Source organism: Ictidomys tridecemlineatus, chromosome 12 (assembly GCF_052094955.1).
Source record: "Ictidomys tridecemlineatus isolate mIctTri1 chromosome 12, mIctTri1.hap1, whole genome shotgun sequence".
NCBI lineage: Eukaryota > Metazoa > Chordata > Mammalia > Rodentia > Sciuridae > Ictidomys > Ictidomys tridecemlineatus.
Window position 1 is genome coordinate 60,813,025 of NC_135488.1, and position 19,892 is coordinate 60,832,916.

Sequence of the window (19,892 nt, forward strand, 5' to 3'; positions counted from 1 at the left end):
CTCTTTTAAAATCTTATTTTGAGATATTGTTTTTCTCAGGTGCTCAGGCCAGTCTGGATCCTGAGATCATTCTGCTCAGCCTCCCAGGTAGCTGGGATTTTATACATACAACATTGTGCCTGGTTAAGGCCCCATCTCTTAAAGGTTCCAACATTTCCCATTAGTGCCAAGCTGGAGACTAAACCTCTATGGGACATTCCAGATCCAACGTTATAGCATGTGGTAAGATCATTATTGAGAGCAATATAATTTATACATACTGAAATATGCAGGTTCAACTGCTGTTTGCCTTTCCTGTTTCCAAGCTTTATAAAAATTTGTTTTCATCATTCCATCTCGCTTGCAGTCTCAGCATCATCATACCCTCTAAAACTAGTCTGAAAGGTGGTCGGAAGAATTTAAGGAGTCTAGGTCCAACACTCTGGACCTTAGCATTAAGTCCTCCCCTGACCTAAACCCTCACTTTTTATACTGAGGTTATTGTCCCAAGGGCAACCCCATCCCTACATTTGTACTGATCAGAAAGACTGGGACTCATATTGGTTCACCCTACAATACTATCTGTCATTGAGGTCCTTCCACATTCTCTTCTCAGTTTTATTAAAGATTGGAAACCCTCACGCATCCATGTGGTACATAGGTCTTATCCAGAACTGTCACATTTTATTAGTGTCTCCTACTTCATAGTTGCTTTAAATATTCCTTACTCCTATCTCTATTTTCCTCTCCATGTATTAGGTATCTGGTAAAAATACCCCAAATCCTCCAGTGACCTCCCATGAGGCTTGGAATTAGAATTCATACTCTTTTGTGCAGTACTGGGGATTATGAGTTATCCTAGTTTGCAGAGTGATTCAGCCACTGTGGCCCCTCTGACCTCATCTCCCACTTTCCTTCTTCCTTGCTACTCTCCAGCCACACCATCAGAACATCTGCAGTTCCACTCCAGACCTTTGCCCAGCTGATTACTCTCATGAGGTGCTTTAGTAGTGCTCTTCACTTGGCTGGTTCCATCTTATCATTCATGTCACCTCCTCACAGAGAACTTCTCTGTCTATCCATTCTAAGGAGGTACCCAGTTACCCTGTATCAGTTGGTCTTGTTTCGGTTTTCTTGATAGTCCTTATCTCTCTCTCTGATATGCTTTGGGTTTATTGTCTTTCTTTTCCTATTAGAATATGATGTCCAGAAAGACAGGAGATTTTCTGACTTGTTTACAGATCCCTTCTCAGCACCTATGTTCTTTTGTGACCCCAGTGGATATTCAATACATATTCCTGGTCGTTCACATACATATATGATATAAATGTGTCTCACTGTGCCTAAAATCAATTTTATGGAAGGGCTAGCTAACTTTGGTGATAATCAATATACACAATGAGAAACCAACTGGTAGGTTCTTGAGTCCAAGTCTTCTGCACAAGGCAGTCAGAGGCAGAAGCATAATGCCTCAAGGCTAGATGCCTTCATTAGCTATCATGGTCATGAGTCCATGTTAGCCAATGGATCTACAATGAAAAAGTACAGTTCCTGTTGTTTTGTGGCTTCCATCAATGAGGGCTTAGAGCTCTCATAAGGACAAACAACTTTAAAGTTGAGGAAATTCCTCCAGAGGTTGCTAGGTGAGTTGCATGCATTGCAATGCTACAGCAGCCTATGTGGAACAATGCTAGGGAATGGGGATTCTCTGAAAGCAGAAATGGAATGAAATTGTTGAAGAATTGTTCATCCTGGTAATATGTTTGCTGTGAACCCATTGGGAATATAAAATGATAGAAGTTGAAAAGTAAATACTTGGGAAGAGAAAGATGGGATGATCTGGTTCAAATATAAGAAAGTGTCTCAAATGCATTGGAATTTTTAAGCTGTACATTATTGTAGCATGCAAATTATGTCTTTTTACTTGGAGTTGGAATTACTTGATGAAGTTGTCCCTTAAGAAGATAACGGCATGTGACTTCATGACCAGTATGATTTTAAAACATGTTCTCTTAGAAAAATGAGAAATTATATCACATCTCTGTATGATATGTCAAAGTGCAAAAATGCATTCTACTGTCATGAATAACTAAAAAAATTTTTAAAAAGCTACCTTAAAAACCATAACATGAAGATTAATCTGTGCTTTGGAGCACCACCTATAGTTTCTTTAAAGACTGTATCTCCTGTCATCAAAAAAAATGACAGGTTTGGAAAACATATTCTTATGCATGCCTGGAAAGATCTCTAATATGTGTGTCTGTTAGAATTAATAATTAAATGTGTACATAAGTAATCAGTTGTATTTTAGACATATTTTGTTCCTTTGTTTCTGGCTAGTTAGCAATGAATTATACAATTTATTTCCAAAAAATTCAAAATCTTTATTTTATGTAAAAGTTCCAATCTCAAGGTTGAGAATGTCAAAAGGAGTGAAATGACATAAGAAACTTTAGGGTCCTTTGTTGCACTTCAGGTTAAGCATTTATGATTTTATATTTAGTTTACACAATTATTTTACAAAGTGGCTTTTTATTTTTCTTTAGAGACCGGGTCTCACTATGTTGTTTAGGGCCTGATGGATGTGTGTAGACATTCAAAGAGAGGCTTGTGGAAAAAGCATTGTGGTTATGCTGTGCACCCAAGGAAGAGGTGTGTCTGTTCAGCCCAACTTCATCTAAATTGCTTTTGCTTTTGATCCCCTGGAGAGTGTTAGTTTCACCACTTTCTCTTGTAATGCGATAAAGTCAGTCAGGACTGAATTGGTAATAATATATATATGAGTACTGAGCTGTTTTGGGGGAGTACAACTATGGGATTTAATCATTTTCCTTGGTGGTAACATTTTTTTTTTGTGGTGGTGGTGGGGGTTTACCAGGGATTGAACTCTACCACTGAGCCACATCACCATCCCTATTTTACGTTTTATTAGAGACATGGTCTCACTGAGTTGCTTAGCACCTTGCCATTGCTGATGTGTGCTTTGAACTTGCAATCTTCCTGCCTCAGTCTCCCAAGCTGCTGGGATTATAGGCATGTGTCACCCCACCCAGAAATGTGGTAAGTTGGTTTTTAAAAAAATATTCTGTTAGTTGTCAGTGGACCTTTATTTAATTTTTGGACTTCCTTAGAGACAGTGAGTAGATAGTGTGATTCACAATGTCAAGAATCCACAGGAAGTTAAGCGCATATATAGAAAAAAATTGCTCATAAATAAAGGTAAATATTGCATTTACAGGCCTATTTTTTCCATCTCTTACACTGCTAATTATGGAATATAATTTTTTTTGCTGGTTGTGTGTGGGATAATTCTTAGCTAAGAGGGATTGTGAAATGTTTGGTCTAATAAAGTTATGGCTTGGAGTATGTCAACTTTTTCAGGGTATATTTTTTTTATTTTTATCTCAGTTGCATACCTCAGATAGCTTACTTCTATAATACTGGCATGTAATGTGAGACTAAGAACATATAGTGAGTATGTGTAAGCCAGATCATTTCTTATGTTCTCTAAAAAGCAAGGGTATCCCCAGCTACTATAGGTTAAGGAGATGGAGATGATGGATGCAGACCTGATGAATTCAGCAAAGCCTTTATTCAGCTATGGAGTCAGGCATCAGATGGGCAGACTTTCTGGTTAGAAACGGCTGCTGGTCTGGGTTTATATAGGTTACACACCGGCAGGTAACTTACCCATTGAAGACTTTAACAGGACATGGGCATTCAGGAAAAAGGTTGCAACAACTAGAAATTTGTTTTTACTGGCAGTGTTTTCGTAGGACCCTATCACTGAGAATGGATATATTGGGACATCGGGAGCAATACTAGGTGGTTGAGGTTGAATGGTGGGGGGGAATGAGGGGGTCTCCCATAAAGAAGTTTAAAGAGGCTGATCATAAGAGTTTTGGGGGGGGGCAGTGCCTGGATCCACATAAGGGCCAAAGGTACCGTCTTAATCGAATTCAAGGAATGTTTCTATATAATTTGGTTAAGGTTGCCTTTAAGGTCCTATGTGTCCTTTCAACCTTTCCTGAGGACTGCAGATGATATGGAATGTGGAAATTTCATTTTATATTTAAAATTTAGTCCATTCTTGGGTAATAAAGAAAGTAACTGGGGGGATCTATATCAGACTGGAGAGAGGCAGGTAAATGAAAACATGGAATTATTGCTTGGGAAGTTATGTTGCAGTGGTAAAAGCCTTCTTATTGTTAGCAGGAAAGGCTTTGATCCATCCAGTAAAGGTGTCTACTGAGTCTAGGAGATATTTGTTTTTCTTACAGGGGACATGTGGGTGATGTCCAGTTGCCAGTCCATGTCAGGAAGGTCTCCCTAGCTTGCTGTGTCAGAAATGGGTGTGGTCTCACCTTTGGGTTGGGGTTGTCCTTGAGACAAATGGTTCAGGATTGAGAAAATTGTTGGAGATACTGAATTTAGTGAATTCTTCAGGAATCATTGGAGGGAGTGCATATCAGGGAAAACTAAGAGGACTTTAGTTTCATCAGGGAGAAAATGGAGTTTTGTGGGCTCAGAGGCTTGCAATGATTGAGGGTGGTGGTGAAGAAAAAGCAGCCTGCTTCACTAGCCAGTCCACTGTATTATTTCCTAAGGTAATGTCTCCCTTGCCAGCCTGATGTCCTTTACAGTGCAGTGCTTTTATCTTGTTGAATAAAGGAGCAGCTTCAAGCAGATTTCTTATGTAAATAGAATTAAGAATTCCTGCCTGAGGAAGAAAACCTCTTTCTCTGCAGATTAGGATGTTAGAATGAATTATATTATAAGTGTATTTGGAATCAGTAAAAATATTGATTGATTTGTTTCTGGCTCATGATAAAACTCGAGTGAGAGCAGCAAGTTCAGCTTGTTGAGATGTGGTGCCTGAGGGGAGGGGAACTGCCTCAATTAAATGGGTGAGGACAAAAGAAAAATCTGCTGTAATCTTTCCTTGATGTATTGCATAGCCTGCAAGGTATGGAGACTGTTAGCACAAAAGGACCAGGATGGATACAAACTTCATGGATCAGCACAGCTTTTATGCAGGAACAGAGTGCTGCCTCTGATGGACCCACTTCTCAGAAGGTGGAAAATGAGCCATGGGCCCAATGGGGAGTCAATGCTTATGTAGGTTACAGAGAGGTGACTTAATTAACGAGTACTCAGGAGATAGGTTTTGGAGAATTTGAAAATTGGTTTTTACTGTACAGTGTTTTTACTTGGAGAAAAATGGTGGGTCTGGGGTCAGCATTCTGTGTTTAACTCTTTCCCTTCAGGGTTCCATAGTAGTATTACTGGGAAAAGATTTATTTGGGAAAGGATCAATGCTCTGGCTTCCTTTCTAGGGATTTATGTCACTGGGAGATAATGCAGTGGGAAATGATCAATGCCATCCATGTGCTGCTTTCATCTTTACTCCCTCTTCCCATGCCACAATATTTTGGAGTTTGTCATTTTCCATATCCAACAGGGACTCTTTCTGGGAGCTTCCATTTATAAACCAGTCTGGGGAGTCAGGGAGTGGCTGATCATTTATATGTGAAAAGGGGTTCATTAAGAAACCAAGGATGGGGCTTGGGTTGTGGCTCAGCGGTAGAATGCTCACCTCGCACAGGCAGGGCCCTGGGTTTGATCCTCAGCACCATATAAAAATAAATAAACAAAATAGAGGTATTGTGGCCAACTATGACTAAAAAATAAATTTTAAAGAAAATGAAGGTTATCAAGATAAGAGTGAGAAATCACAGGGGCAGAGGGTTTTTTGTTGGGAGAAGAGTATAGGGTTTAATAGAGAGTCTTGCTGCTAGGAAGTTAGGGGATCCAGGAGTTGTGCATGCAGTCATTGGACTGTGGTTGGGGGATTGTTGTTGGAATGGGGAGAAATGACCAACAGCTGAGAAGTTCTGAAAGGGAGGGAGTGTGTGGTAAGAATAGTAAAAGGTTGACATAATGCAAATTTTCTGGCCTTAGGGATCAGTGGGGCTGCAGTCTATAAAACCTTGAGGCATTGGGCCAGCTTTGATAAAGTAAGTCTAATTGTTTAAATGAAAAAGTACTGGGGAGTGGAATGTTCCCTGACTCCTGGTGAAGAAGTCCCAAGGACTCCTTTGTCTTCTTTGCCAGAGTGGAGTGCCAGGAAGAAAGGCTTATTAGGGATAGGTAAGAGTTAAGGCTTCCAGAAGAGAATTTTGAAGAGTAGAAATGGTGGAAGAAAAGGAATGGGGAGATGGAAGAAGATCTAAAAGATTCCCTTTTGAGGCTTCAAAAAAGGGTTTGGCTATGAGAGAGAATTTGGATACCCAGATGTGAAAATGCTGAAAAAGGCCTAAGAGGGAAAGCCTATCTTTTTTAGTGTAAGGTAGGGGAATGTTCTTTAAGCCCTAGAGTCATTCTGGGGTATTGTATAGGAGTTGGGGGGTCATTAGGATATATAACTATTGCACCTGAGGGGAACAGAGCAGGGTCTTAGATTGAGAGACCTGGTACCCTAGGAGGCCAGGGCATTAAGTAGGGTGTTGGTGATGTTTGGAGAATTTGGAGGATGGGCTACTGAGCAAGAGATCATCTACATGTTGTATGATATGGCTAGGGGATAAATTTAAAGTGGCCAGATCTTCTTGGAGAGCCTGGCCAAAGTAGTGGGGGCTATGTGAACACCCTGTGGGAGAAGAGCCCAGGTGAGCTGCTGAGACATATTAGTGCCTGGGTCAGTCCAGGTAAAGGTATAAGTGAGCTTGAGGCAGGATGGAGGGGAATAGTGAACAAGGTAGCTTTCAGGTGGAGCACTGAGAAATGTGTGGTGGAGGCTGGAATATGAGATAAGGGTATAGGGACTGGTTACTGCAGGATATGTGGGAACACTTGCTGCATTGATTTTTCTGACCTTCTGTACTAGCCAGAATTGGCCATTGGGTTTCTTAGAATGAGTATGGGGAAGGAGTGAGGAAAGTTGGTTGATGTGAGGAAATGGACATGTAATAAGTGGGAGATGATTGATGTGCTTTAAACTTCTGAGAGTCAGGGAGTTAATGGATATTGGGGAAGAGAATATAGTGAGAGGTATCTTTTAGTTGAATATGAACAGGGGAGTGATGTTTAGCTATTTTAGGTTGAGAAGTATTTTAGACTGTGGGGTTCATTCCAATGGGCAAAGAACAATCAGTATACTTAGGAGACTCAGGGACTAGATCTGGGCCAGAATGTATTAATAAGATGGTAGTGGAGTTTAATGGGGGGATGATGATTGAGGCTTTTATTTTGTGGAGCAGATACTGTCCCAGTAGGGAGCAGGGCAACGTGGCATAACTATAAAGAATGGATAATGAGAAGGTTCGAATTGTGCAAAACCTGGAGTGTCTTTAGTGGATATGTAGGGGTTCCTGAGACTCCCATAATGGGAGTGTCTGCCTTAAAATGTGGGTCCATGGCATTGAGTGAAAAGTGAAAGGCTTACTCCTGTGTCAATAAAAAATGAAACTGCATGGCTGTTCACTCACCCTGTAACCTGGGGCTCCTCAGACATACAATCTTAGGAGATATGGGCAGTGGAGCCCAGGTCCCCACATTCTAGAGACTCAGTGAATGGGAAAAGGGAAGTAGATAGCTTCACCAAGGGGAATGGTGTCCTTGCCTGAGGACAGTTCGCCTTCCAGTGTCCCCATTGCCTACAGTTGCAAAAGGGCTTGGTGGGAGGCCTTGGGTTAAGGCAAGATTTTGCCCAATACTCCGTCTAGCTACATTGGAAGCAGGGTCCATGAGGTGTAATACGTGGGACCACAAGTGACAGGGGCTCTTTTTCTTTGGTGCTGGGGATTCAACCCAGGGCTTCGTGCATGTGAGGCAGGCACTCTACCATCTGAGCTATATCCCCAGCCTGGCAGGGGCATTTTTAGGGCTCTGGATGGCTGAGGCCAGTAGCTGATATTTAGTTTAAAGACATTTATCTCTTGTTTTTGGCTTTGTCTCCCCTATTGTTAAAAAACCTTGAAAGTAGTATCTAGAAGCTGCTGTAGTGGGGTCTGAGGGCCCTTTTCTGACTTTCTAAGTGTTTCATGGATATCAGGTGCAGACCCACTAATAAAGTTAAAATGGAGAAAGAGTGCCACCAGGAGTATCCAGGTCTAGGTTGGTATATTTGGTAACAGCCTCAGTAAGCCAGGCCAAAAAGAGGGTGGGATTTTATCAGGTCCCTGAAAAATTGCCTTTTAAATTATTCAGACCTGATAAAATTAACCTGGGTATGAGAATTTTTGACATGCCTTAAAGGAGGCAAATAATCATGTGCTGGTGTCTGATGACCCCAGAGTTTGAGGATGATATGTCCAATCAGTTTCAGCTGTAGGAATGGCAGCCACTGTGCAGTATGGATAAGGGGAATTTAGGCATAGAGGAGATTGACATGGTTTAGCCACATGTGAAATATGAGCATGTTCATCGGGAGTCAGGGTGGAAGGCCTGCTCTGTGTCTGTTTGTGACAAAGCTGTCAGAGAAATGGTGACATGAACTTGGACCATCCCTTCAGCCAAGTTCAATATCCAAGTTCAGTTTTTGGAATTTGGAATTTGCTGAAACATAAGTGTTACCTACTTTATAACTCTTTCCTATACTTAGTAGGGTTCTCAGAAAATGAGCCTACTCTGCCTTTGTTTGTGACAAAGCTGTCAGAGAAATGGTGACATGAACTTGGACCATCCCTTCAGCCCCTGCCAATTCTCTGAGAGGGAACACGTGTTGCACTCTTAAGGATTTTTAATCGTGTAGAAGAGGGGGGAGGTAGAGTATGAGTGTGAGGTTTTGGGGGGGGGTAGATGGGGGAATTGTGGGACTTTGAGGAGAGGAGTCTGATGTGGGGCCAGTGAGACTCCAGAATGTGTAAGGATTGGATTCATCTGCTATTTCTGGATTAGTGAATGAGGAAGAGATGTATGAGTGTGTGAGTCAGTTTAAAGATTCAGCAGTAGCTGCATGATCTGGGCCAAAGGAGTGAAAGATGTTCAGTGGTCACTTCCAAGGTCTCATGGGTCATTTCATGTGACTGAGAAAAGGAGCAGGTTGGGAGGGGGATGGGGACTGGTGCAGACCTCATGAATTCAGCAAGCCTTTATTTAACTGTGGATTCAGGCATCAGGTGGACACACTTTCTGGGTTCGAAAATGGCCACCCATTACAGGAGCAGTCTGGATTTATATACTTTTGAATACAATAACTATCATAATTATCTACGGTTTTATCTGGAATTTAGTACTTTTCTCTGTCTTGAGACACACTGTTCTTTGCTCTTCTACTTGTAGGTGAATTCAGAGTTTTCCTAACATGTTGAGTCCTGGTGTCTGATAAGTATGTGCAGATATTGCACTGAGCTGCATTCTTAAGTCTGTTTTGGTTTGTTTTTGGAATTTGCTAAAACCTAAGTGTTACCTACTTTAGCATGATACCTATTATGTAATAGTAACCCAGGAAAAGTCTGTCTATGAATAGGAGTGTAGGTTGACACAATTTTGGTAGATTAAGCAGTATCCTTCTAAATTTAAAGTTGTGATTCCTTAATTTCAGAAATTATTTCTAGGAATTTCTATTTCTATTTCTAGGTATAGTTGTACATATGTGTAAGAAAACAAAGTTTAAATTCTTTACTGATTGAATTTGATGCCATCAGTTGTATGAAGACTAAAACATCATGTTTAGTGAAAGAATTGAATTTAAATTATTGTCCTGTGTTTGTTTTAATAACACTTCGGTATTTGGTGCTGGTGTTAGCTTTTGTCAGGGATGCAGAAGTTCTGACCATCTGATTTTAGATATTGCTTTTTTTCTGATGACCTTTGTTCTGTTGCCTTGGATCTGTTTTCCAGATGGGCAGATGGGAAGAAGGAATTTATGGGTTACTGTCAGGAAGGGATGAATAAGTTAGTGGCAGAATGAAAAGCAGAGAATAGGAACATGCTCTGTGGGCTATGACTGTGGTATTCCAGAAGCCTTTATTCTGTGCAGGGAGACAAGGCTAACATACAGTTTGACTAACCAAAAACGTATCCACTAGGTGGAAAGACCACCTCCCAGTTGGACAGAGGATGCCTGAGACTGGATTCATTGCTTTCAAAGTTCCTTTGCAAAAGGTAAGAAAAGTTAATTCTGTATTCTTTCAGAAATCTAAATTCACCACAGAATACTGTTTTTGCATTCTTTTCCTTTTTCAAATTAATATAGAATTTTAATATACATTGCTACAGATGTATATTTTAACAGAAGATGAAAATTTATTCAATATAAATTGTTCACTATGAAGTTGTTAAAAACAAACTTTCCTAATAATACACATATCATAAGCATAGGTTCCTTTTTGCGGTATAGGTTAAAAGTCCTGGTATCCTCCCTTCCAGGTAAGAACCTGAAGACAAGGAGTGCTCTTTTTCTCTTTGGTGGCTACATAGGCCACATGGCCATCAGACAGTTGGGTTGTTGTTGCCAGCAGAGGAGTAGCATGGACTCTTCAGAGTGAGGGTGTCATCAAGCTATGACATTCTTTGGTGAAGAGCTTTTTAGCTGGGAGTGATTCTTTGGGGATGTAGGTACTTAGAATCATGCTACAATTGGTCTCTGTAAGTTACTTGGGGACACTGACTCTGCCATCTCCACATCTTACTGTGGTTTTACACATGTGTAAATAATGGAACCCTTATCTGTGGCTGTTTCTGGGACTTTTGAGTCACAATTCATGCATCCATATGGTCCACAGTGCCACAAAGCCAGAACTGGGTGTTTGGGAGGAGAGCATTCGTATTCAGGCAACTTGAACTTCATTTCTTATGTGCCTAGCCACTATATTAGATCACATTCCTGGAGTAGAAAAAAATAGGCCTTTTTATCTCCTACTTCTTATCTCTCAGAGCCATGCTATGGAAGGATTGTTCTATATAGTGCTATTATTTATGAAATTATAGGTATTTAGGTTGAATTTGAAGAATTCCCACATGTTGTTCAGGATACACAGCTTTTGCAACTTCCTATGCAGTGCCATAGCTGCTTGGTGTCTTGTCTGCTTATGCCTGTGACCCTATGTGCAAGTGCTTCATACACCACTGTATTTAGAAGCATGGCTAGCTGTAGCCACTGTTTTCTGCAGTTTTTTAAAATTTATTTATTCTAATTTGTTATACTTGACAACAGAATGCATTTCAAGTCATGGTACACAAATAGAGCACAATTTTTCATTTCTCTGGTTGTTCACAAAGTAGAATCACACCATTCATGTCTTCATACATGTACTTAGGATAATGATGTTCATCTCATTCCACCATCTTTCCCAACCCCTGCCCCTTACCTCTCCCTCCCTCCCTTTGCCCTATCTAAACTTCCTCCATTCCTCTCATGCTACCTCCCAACAACCTTATTATAGATCAGCATCCACATATCAGAGAAAACATTTGGCCTTTGGTTTTAGGGGATTGGCTTACTTCACTTAGATGGTATTCTTCAACTCCATCCATTTACCTGCAAATGCCATGATTGTATTCTCTTTTAATGCAGAGTAATATTCCATTGTGTATATTACTCTGCATTAAGAAGCCACCATTTCTTTATGCATTCATCTATTGAGCGATACCTCGGTTGGTTCCATAGTGTAGCTATTGGGAATGAAGCTGCTGTAAACATTGATGTGGCTGCGTCACAAGAGTACACTGATTTTAAGTCCTTTGGGTATAAACAAAGAGTGGGATAGCTGAGTGAAATGGTGCTTCCATTCCCAATTGTCTAAGGAATCTCTATACTGTTTTCTATAGTGGTTGCACCAATTTGCAGTTCCACCAGCATTATATGAGTGTACCTTTTTTCACCACATTTTCTCCAACACTTATTGTTGCCTGTATTCTTGTTGATTGCCATTCTGATGGGAGTGAGATGAAATCAATGACAGCAGAATGCATTACAATTCTTATTACACATACACAGCACAAGTTTTCATATCTCTGGTTGTATATAAAATATGTTAACACCAATACGTGTCTTCATACATCTACTTTGGATAATGATGAATTCATCTATTTCTCCCATGCCCCCCCCAATCCCACTGTTAGTCAGCCTCCTGATATCAGAGAAAACATTGGCCATTTGGTTTTTTGGGGATTAGCTAACTTCACTTAGCATTATCTTCTGTTCAGTTCCTTAGGCCACTTATTGATTGGGTTATTTGGTTTATGTATTTACTTATTTGGTGTCTAGTTTTTTGAGATCTTTATATTTCCTAGAGATTAATCCTTTATCTGAGGTGCATGTGGTAAAGATATTCTCCCTATCTGAAGACACTTTAGGAGTCTTGGATTTGTTTTTTTGGTGTTAAGCTTTTGAGTTCTTTAGATATCCTAGAGATTAGACCTCTGATTTGCATGAGATAAAAGTTTGCTTTCATTGTGTAGGCTCTCTCTTCACCTCACTGATTATTTCTTTTGATGAAAAGAAACTTTTCAGTTTGAACCCATCCCATTTATTGATTCTTGATTTCACTTCTTGTGCTTTAAGAGTCTTGGATTTGTTTTTGTGGTGTTAAGTTTTTTGAGTTCTTTAGATATCCTAGAGATCCGTGCTCTAATTTACGTGTGATAAAAATTTGCTCCCATTCTGAAGGTTTTCTCTCCACATCATTGGTTGTTTCTTTTCTGAGGGAAGCTTTTCAGTTTTCATCCATCTCATTTATTTATTTTTTATTTTATTTTTAATTGGTTGTTCAAAACATTACAAAGCTCTTGACATATCATATTTCATACATTAGATTCAAGTAGGTTATGAACTCCCATTTTTAACCCAAATACAGATTACAGAATCATATCAGTTACACATACACATTTTTACATAATGCCATATTAGTAACTGTTGTATTCGGCTACCTTTCCTATCCTCTACTATCTCCCTCCCCTCCCCTCCCATCTTCTCTCTCTACCCTATCAACTGTAATTCATTTCTCTCCTTGTTTTTTTCCCATTCCCCTCACAACCTCTTATGTGTAATTTTCTATAACAATGAGGGTCTCCTTCCATTTCCATGCAATTTCCCTTTTCTCTCCCTTTCCCTCCCACCTCATATCTCTGTTTAATGTTAATCTTTTCCTCCTGCTCTTCCTCCCTGCTCTGTTCTTAGTTGCTGTCATTATATCAAAGAAGGCATTTGGCATTGGTTTTTTAGGGATTGGCTAGCTTCACTTAGCATAATCTGCTCTAGTGCCATACTTTTCCCTGCAAATTCCACGATTTTGTCATTTTTTAGTGCTGCATAATACTCCATGGTGTATAAATGCCACATTTTGTTTTTATCCATTCATCTATTGAAGGACATCTGGGTTGGTTCCACAGTCTAGCTATTGTGAATTGTGCTGCTATGAACATCCTTGTGGCAGTATCCCTGTAGTATGCTCTTTTAAGGTCTTCAGGGAATAGTCCGAGAAGTGCAATAGCTGGGTCAAATGGTGGTTCCGTTCCCAGATTTCCCAGGAATCTCCATACTGCTTTCCAAATTGGCCGCACCAATTGGCAGTCCCACCAGCAATGTACAAGAATACCCTTTTCCCCACATCCTCGCCAGCACTTGTTGTTGTTTGACTTCATAGTGGCTGCCAATCTTACTGGAGTGAGATGGTATCTTAGGGTGGTTTTGATTTGCATTTCTCTGATTGCTAGAGATGGTGAGCATTTTTTCATGTACTTGTTGATTGATTGTATGTACTCCTCTGAGAAGTGTCTGTTCAGGTCCTTGGCCCATTTGTTGATTGGGTTATTTGTTAACTTATTGTTTAATTTTTTGAGTTCTTTGTATACTCTGGATATTAGGGCTCTTTCTGAAGTGTGAGGAGTAAAAATTTGTTCCCATGATGTAGGCTCCCTATTTAACTCTCTTATTGTTTCTCTTGCTGAGAAAAAAATTTTTAGTTTAAGTAAGACCCATTTGTTGATTCTTGTTATTAACTCTTGTGCTATGGGTGTCCTATTAAGGAATTTGGAGCTCGACCCCACAATATGTAGATCACAGCCAACTTTTTCTTCTATAAGATGCAGAGTCTCTGATTTGATATCAAGCTCCTTGATCCATTTTGAGTTAACTTTTGTGCATGGGGAGAGAAAGGGATTCAGTTTCATTTTGTTGCATATGGATTTCCAGTTTTCCCAACACCATTTGTTGAAGATGCTATCCTTCCTCCATTGCATGCTTTTAGCCCCTTTATCAAATATAAGATAATTGTAACTTTGTGGATTAATCTCTGTGTCCTCTCTTCTGTACCATTGGTCCACCTGCCTGTTTTGGTACCAGTACCATGCTTTTTTTGTTACTATTGCTCTGTAATATAGTTTGAAATCTGGTATCGCTATACCCCCTGATTCACACTTCCTGCTTAGAGTTGCTTTTGATATTCTGGGTCTTTTATTTTTCCATATGAATTTCATGATTGCTTTATCTATTTATGCAAGAAATGCCATTGGGATTTTGATTGGCATTGCATTAAACCTATAGAGAACTTTTGGTAATATCGCCATTTTGGTGATGTTAGTTCTGCCTATCCATGAACAGGGTATATTTTTCCATCTTCTAAGATCTTCTTCTATTTCTTTAGGGTTCTGTAGTTTTCATTGTATAAATCTTTCACCTCTTTTGTTAGGTTGATTCTCAAGAATTTTATTTTTTTGAGGATATTGTGAATGGAGTGTTTTTCCTCACTTCTGTTTCAGAAGTTTTGTCACTGATATACAGAAATGCCTTTGATTTATGTGTGTTGATTTTATATCCTGCCACTTTGCTGAATTCATTTATTAGTTCTATTAGTTTCTTTGTAGACCCTTTTGAGTCTTCTAGGTATAGAATCATGTCTTCCGCAAATAGTGATAATTTAAATTCTTCTTTTCCTATTTTTATACCTTTAATTTCTTTCGTCTGTCTAATTGCTCTGGCCAATGTTTCGAGAACTATATTGAATAGAAGTGGTGAGAGAGGGCATCCCTGTCTAGTTCCAGATTTTAGAGGGAATGCCTTCAGTTTTTCTCCATTTAGGATGATGCTAGCCTGAGGTTTAGCATAGATATCTTTTACAATGTTGAGGTAAGTTCCTGTTATCCCTAGTTTTTCTAACGTTTTGAACATAAAGGGATGCTGTACTTTGTTGAATGCTTTTTCTGCATCTATCGAGATGATCATATGGTTCTTATCTTTAAGTCTATTGATGTGGTGAATGACATCTATTGATTTCTATATATTGAACCATCCTTGCATCCCAGAGATGAATCCTACTTGATCATGGTGCACAATTTTTTTGATGTGTTTTTGTATGTGATTCGCCAGAATTTTATTGAGGATTTTTGCATCTAGGTTCATCAGAGATATTGGTCTGTAGTTTTCTTTCTTTGAGGTGTCTTTGTCTAGTTTTGGAATCAGGCTCATTTTGGCCTCATAGAAAGAATTTGGAAGAGCTCCCTTTTTTTCTATTTCCTGAAATAACTTGAAAAGTATTGGTATTAATTCTTCTTTAAAGGTTTTGTAAAACTCCACTGTATTTCCATCTGGTCCTGGGCTTTTCTTGGTTGGTAGTCTTTTGATTACTTCTTCTATTTCTTCAAATTGTGTATATCCTCCGGACTCAGTCTGGGCAAATCATATGACTTAAGAAATTTATCAATGTCTTCACTATCTTCTATTTTATTGGAATATAAGTTTTCAAAATAATTTCTAATTGTCTTCTGTATTTCTGTGGCATCTGTTGTGATATTGTCTTTTGCATCCCGTATGTTAGTAATTTGAGTTCTCTCTCTTCTTCTCTTCATTAGCATTGCTAAGGGTCTGTTGATCTTATTTATTTTTTCGAAGAAGCAACTTTTAGTATTGTTAATTTTTTCAATAGTTTCTTTTGTTTCAATTTCATTGATTTCTGCTCTGATTTTAATTATTTCTTGCCTTCTGCTACATTTGCTGTTGTTTTGCTCTTCCTTTTCTAGGGCTTTGAGATGAAGTGTGAGCTCGTTTATTTGTTGGTTTTTTCTTTTTTTTTTTTTTTTTGAGGAATGACCTCCAGGCAATGAATTTCCCTCTTAAAACTGCTTTCATTATGTCCCATAGATTCTGATATGTTGTGTCTGTATTTTCATTTATCTCTAAGAATTTTTTGATTTTATCCTTTATGTCTTCTGTATCCCATTGATCATTCAGTAACATATTGTTCATTTTCCATGTGATGTAAGATTTTTCCTTCCTTCTATTATCATTGATTTCCAATTTCATTCCATTACGATCTGATAAAATGCATGGTATTATCTCCACCCCTTTATATTTACTGAGGGGTGCCCTATGGCATAATATATGGTCTATTTTTGAGAAGGATCCATGTGCTGCTGAGAAAAAAGTATATCCACTTGATGATGGCTGATATATTCTACATATGTCAGTTAAGTCTAGGTTATTGATTGTGATATTGAGTTCTATAGTTTCTTTATTTAACTTTTGTTTGGAGGATCTGTCCAATGGTGAGAGAGGTGTGTTGAAGTCATCCATAATTATTGTGTTGTGGTCTATTTGATTCTTGAACTTGAGGAGTATTTGTTTTATGAATGTCAAAGCACCATTATTTGGTGCATCAATATTGATAATTGTTATGTTAAAAAAATTAATAAATGCAGTCTTAGAGTTTGATTAACTTCTCTTCCAGTAGGTGGAGCTGTGCCCACCAGGCCAAGCTTCTCCTCTCAATACACAGGAACGAATCACTGTGCAGCAGCTCCTCCTCCCAGTCTGGGCGGGTCTCCATTCCTGAGTGCCTAAGGCCTTCTCTTGTGTCTAGTCACTTCCCCACTTTTCCTCAAGCCAGGCCCCGCTCACCGGTGATGCTCACCACAATAATGGCTACAAACACCTGGTCTGCTTCTCCCGGGAGCCCTGTTTTCATGAACGACTGGGCACACTCTCCCTGTTTGCCATTCCCTCAGACCCTAAGTTTGTAGAGCTTGGGGCTGAGAACCCTCAGCGAATTTTGCTAGCCCTCCGGTAGCCAATGCCCCCGGTAGCTGGTGCAAGAGACCTCAGTTGTCAGCACTGGTGGGAGTGGTTGCTGGGAGATCCGCGCCGTGCGTGGGTCCTGCGCCACTCCTGATTCCCTCGTTCTGGCTATCGCACTCAAGGGAGAGCTGGGAAGGGCCATTAAGGTTTCCCTGCTGTGTGTAGAGGGAAGACCAGTGGATTACACACCTGTCGCCGCTGGTTTGAATGAAGTTATCTCCTCCGCCACATTCTGATGATGTCAGTTCTCTGCCATGATGGTATCCCATGAAAATGGTGATAGTTCGTTCCCTTTGCTGGGTGACCAATGCAACAGGTGGGTCCTGACTGTCTCTCCCAAGCCCCGTTTCAATCCTGTGGCCACTGCCTATGAAGACTTTGTTGGCATTAACCTCTGTAGGATCAGAAGGGCCGACCAGTTGTTTCAGCGGGATCATTTAGTGCTGAGTCACAGCAGTTTGTTTTCGAGAACCAGGCAAACGGGAGCTTGAATTCAGCTGATCAGGGCTCGGTGTATGTTCTGAGAGGCTCAGACTGTTCGCCCCAGATCCACATCAGCTCAGCATTGCCCAGTGATCCTGAGCAAACAGCATTTAGACAGTTTACTACTCCCTATGCCCGCGTAGCTGAACAGGTCAGAGACTTGATCTCTCTGTGCCCGGCGCCATGTTCGTAATCCATCTCATTTATTGACTCTTGATTTTCATTTCTTGCACTATAGGAGTCTGGGTAAAGGAGGTCAGGGCCTATTCCTACATGATAAAGATTTGGTTTTACTTTCTATTAGGCACAGGGACTTTGGTTTCATTTCTAGGTCCTTGATCCACTTTGAGTGGAGTTTTGTGCATGGTGTGCATGATGAGAGAGACAGGGACTTAATTTCATTTTGTTGCATATGGATTTCTAGTTTTTCTAGCACCATTTGTTGAAGAGGCTAACTTTTCTCCAGTATATGTTTTTGGCACCTTTGTCTTACATGGATTTCTCTCTGTGTCCTCTATTCTGTATCTCTGATCTACAAGTCTGTTTTGGTGCCAATACCTTGCCATGTTTATTACTATTGCACTGTAGTATAGTTTAAGGTCTAGTAAAGTGATGCTACCTGCTTCACTCTTCTTGCTAAGGATTTCTTTGCCTATTCAGGCTCTCTTATTTCTTTTTGGTCTATACCCAAAGGACTTAAAAACAGCACACTCCAGGGACTCACCAGATCAATGTTTATAGCAGCATAATTCACAATAGCTAAAATGTGGAACCAAACTAGATGCCCTTCAATAGATGAGTGGATAAAAAACTGTGGCATTTATACACAATACAACATTATTCAGCAATAAAAAAGAATAAAATCATAGCATTTGCAGGTAAATGGGTGGATTAGAGAAGATAATGCTAAGTGAAGTTAGCCAATCCTAAAAAAACCAAATGCCAAATGTTTTCTCTGTTATAAAAAGGCTGATTCATAGTGGTGTAGGGATGGGGAGCATGGGAGAAATAGAGGAACTCTAGATAGGGCAGAGGGTTGGGAGGGGAATGGAGGGGGCATGGGATTAGAAATTTGAGTGTGATGGATGGACATCATTATCCTAAAGTACTTGTATAAAGACATGAATTGGTGTGAATATAGTTTGTATTCAACCAGAGATAGGAAAAATTGTTCTCTGTGTGTAATAAGAATTGTAATGCATTCTGCTGCCATATATAAATTTTAAAAACTTCCAAAAAATAAAATTAATTAATTTTAAAAAAAGATTCCTTATACAACATGATGAGTACATAGTTCTGGTTTGGTTTTTTTTTCATCTTTATTTTGAGGAATTGAATTTTTTATTTGATATGAAATATTTTAATTAATACATAATTGAAGATATTCATGGTAAACAGGGTGATATTTCAATATATATGTTTACACACTATGTATAACAATAGGGTAAGTGGCCTATATATACATCTTAAGTATATATCTGTGTTAGAGAACATTCAAAAACCTTATAAGGAGTCATTTTGAAATATTCAGTTCATTGTTGTCAAACTCAGTTTCTCTACCCTATAAAACATTATTTTCCCCCCAAGAGCACTCTTACACCTATAAACCATCCTGTCTCCAAACTGTACTCCCCAACTCTTTCCAGCCTCTGCTAATCAATGTTTGTCTCTTTCTTAGGAGATCAACTCTTTGAGCTTCTACATACACATGAGAACATATAGAAATATTTCCGCCTGTGTGAAACCCTTTGGTTACCTCGCTACAGCATACCAATCTCCTGATTTTGTTTCATCTAGTTCAGTGGTAAGTTTTTTGTTTTTTATTCGTATTCTTTACTTCTTAATGTTGGAATTCCCCAGGGGTCAGACCTTTGCCATTTTCTCTTTTTCAGTTGCATTAAGTGATTTTTATCTAATGCCATGGTTATTCCCTAATGACTTGCAGATTAATTTTCAATCCCTAAATTACACTGTGAAGATTAATTTTCTATTCAACCTCTTGAACCCAACATGAACAAAATAGAACTCGAGTCCATGCTTCTCTAAACATTCCTCCAGTTTGCCACATCTCTATCTCAGAATTCACCTAGTTGTTCAGGAAAAAAAATGTAGGAGTCATCTGTTACTCTTCTCTTTTCTTCCTCCTAATTTACAAGTCATCAAAAAATCCTAATTTCTCTATCTTCAAAACAGACTGAATCCAAAATGTAACCATTTGTCCGTCATCTGTGAGACTAGCCTAAGACTCTTTCCTGAAATATAGTAATAACCTAATTGGTCTCTCTACTTTTCCCTCAGTCCTATTCATTCCTGCCTTCCCATTATAGCTTTGTATTTCATACAGGTAAGACAAATTGTCCCATTCTTCTTCTCAACCTCACTAGTGGCCTCATTTACATATCTGTACCAGGCTAAA

At 39.4% G+C, this 19,892-nt stretch overlaps 1 protein-coding gene across 1 annotated transcript in view; it reads right to left on the reverse strand.

Moving 5' to 3' along the window:
- Positions 1-19,892, reverse strand: part of LOC101974067 (uncharacterized protein C2orf78-like) — a 77,739-nt gene that overhangs the window by 18,643 nt on the left and 39,204 nt on the right. Inside the window, 1 exon segment of the mRNA XM_078027902.1 lies at positions 19,858-19,864. Coding sequence (XP_077884028.1) covers positions 19,858-19,864 — 7 coding nt within the window.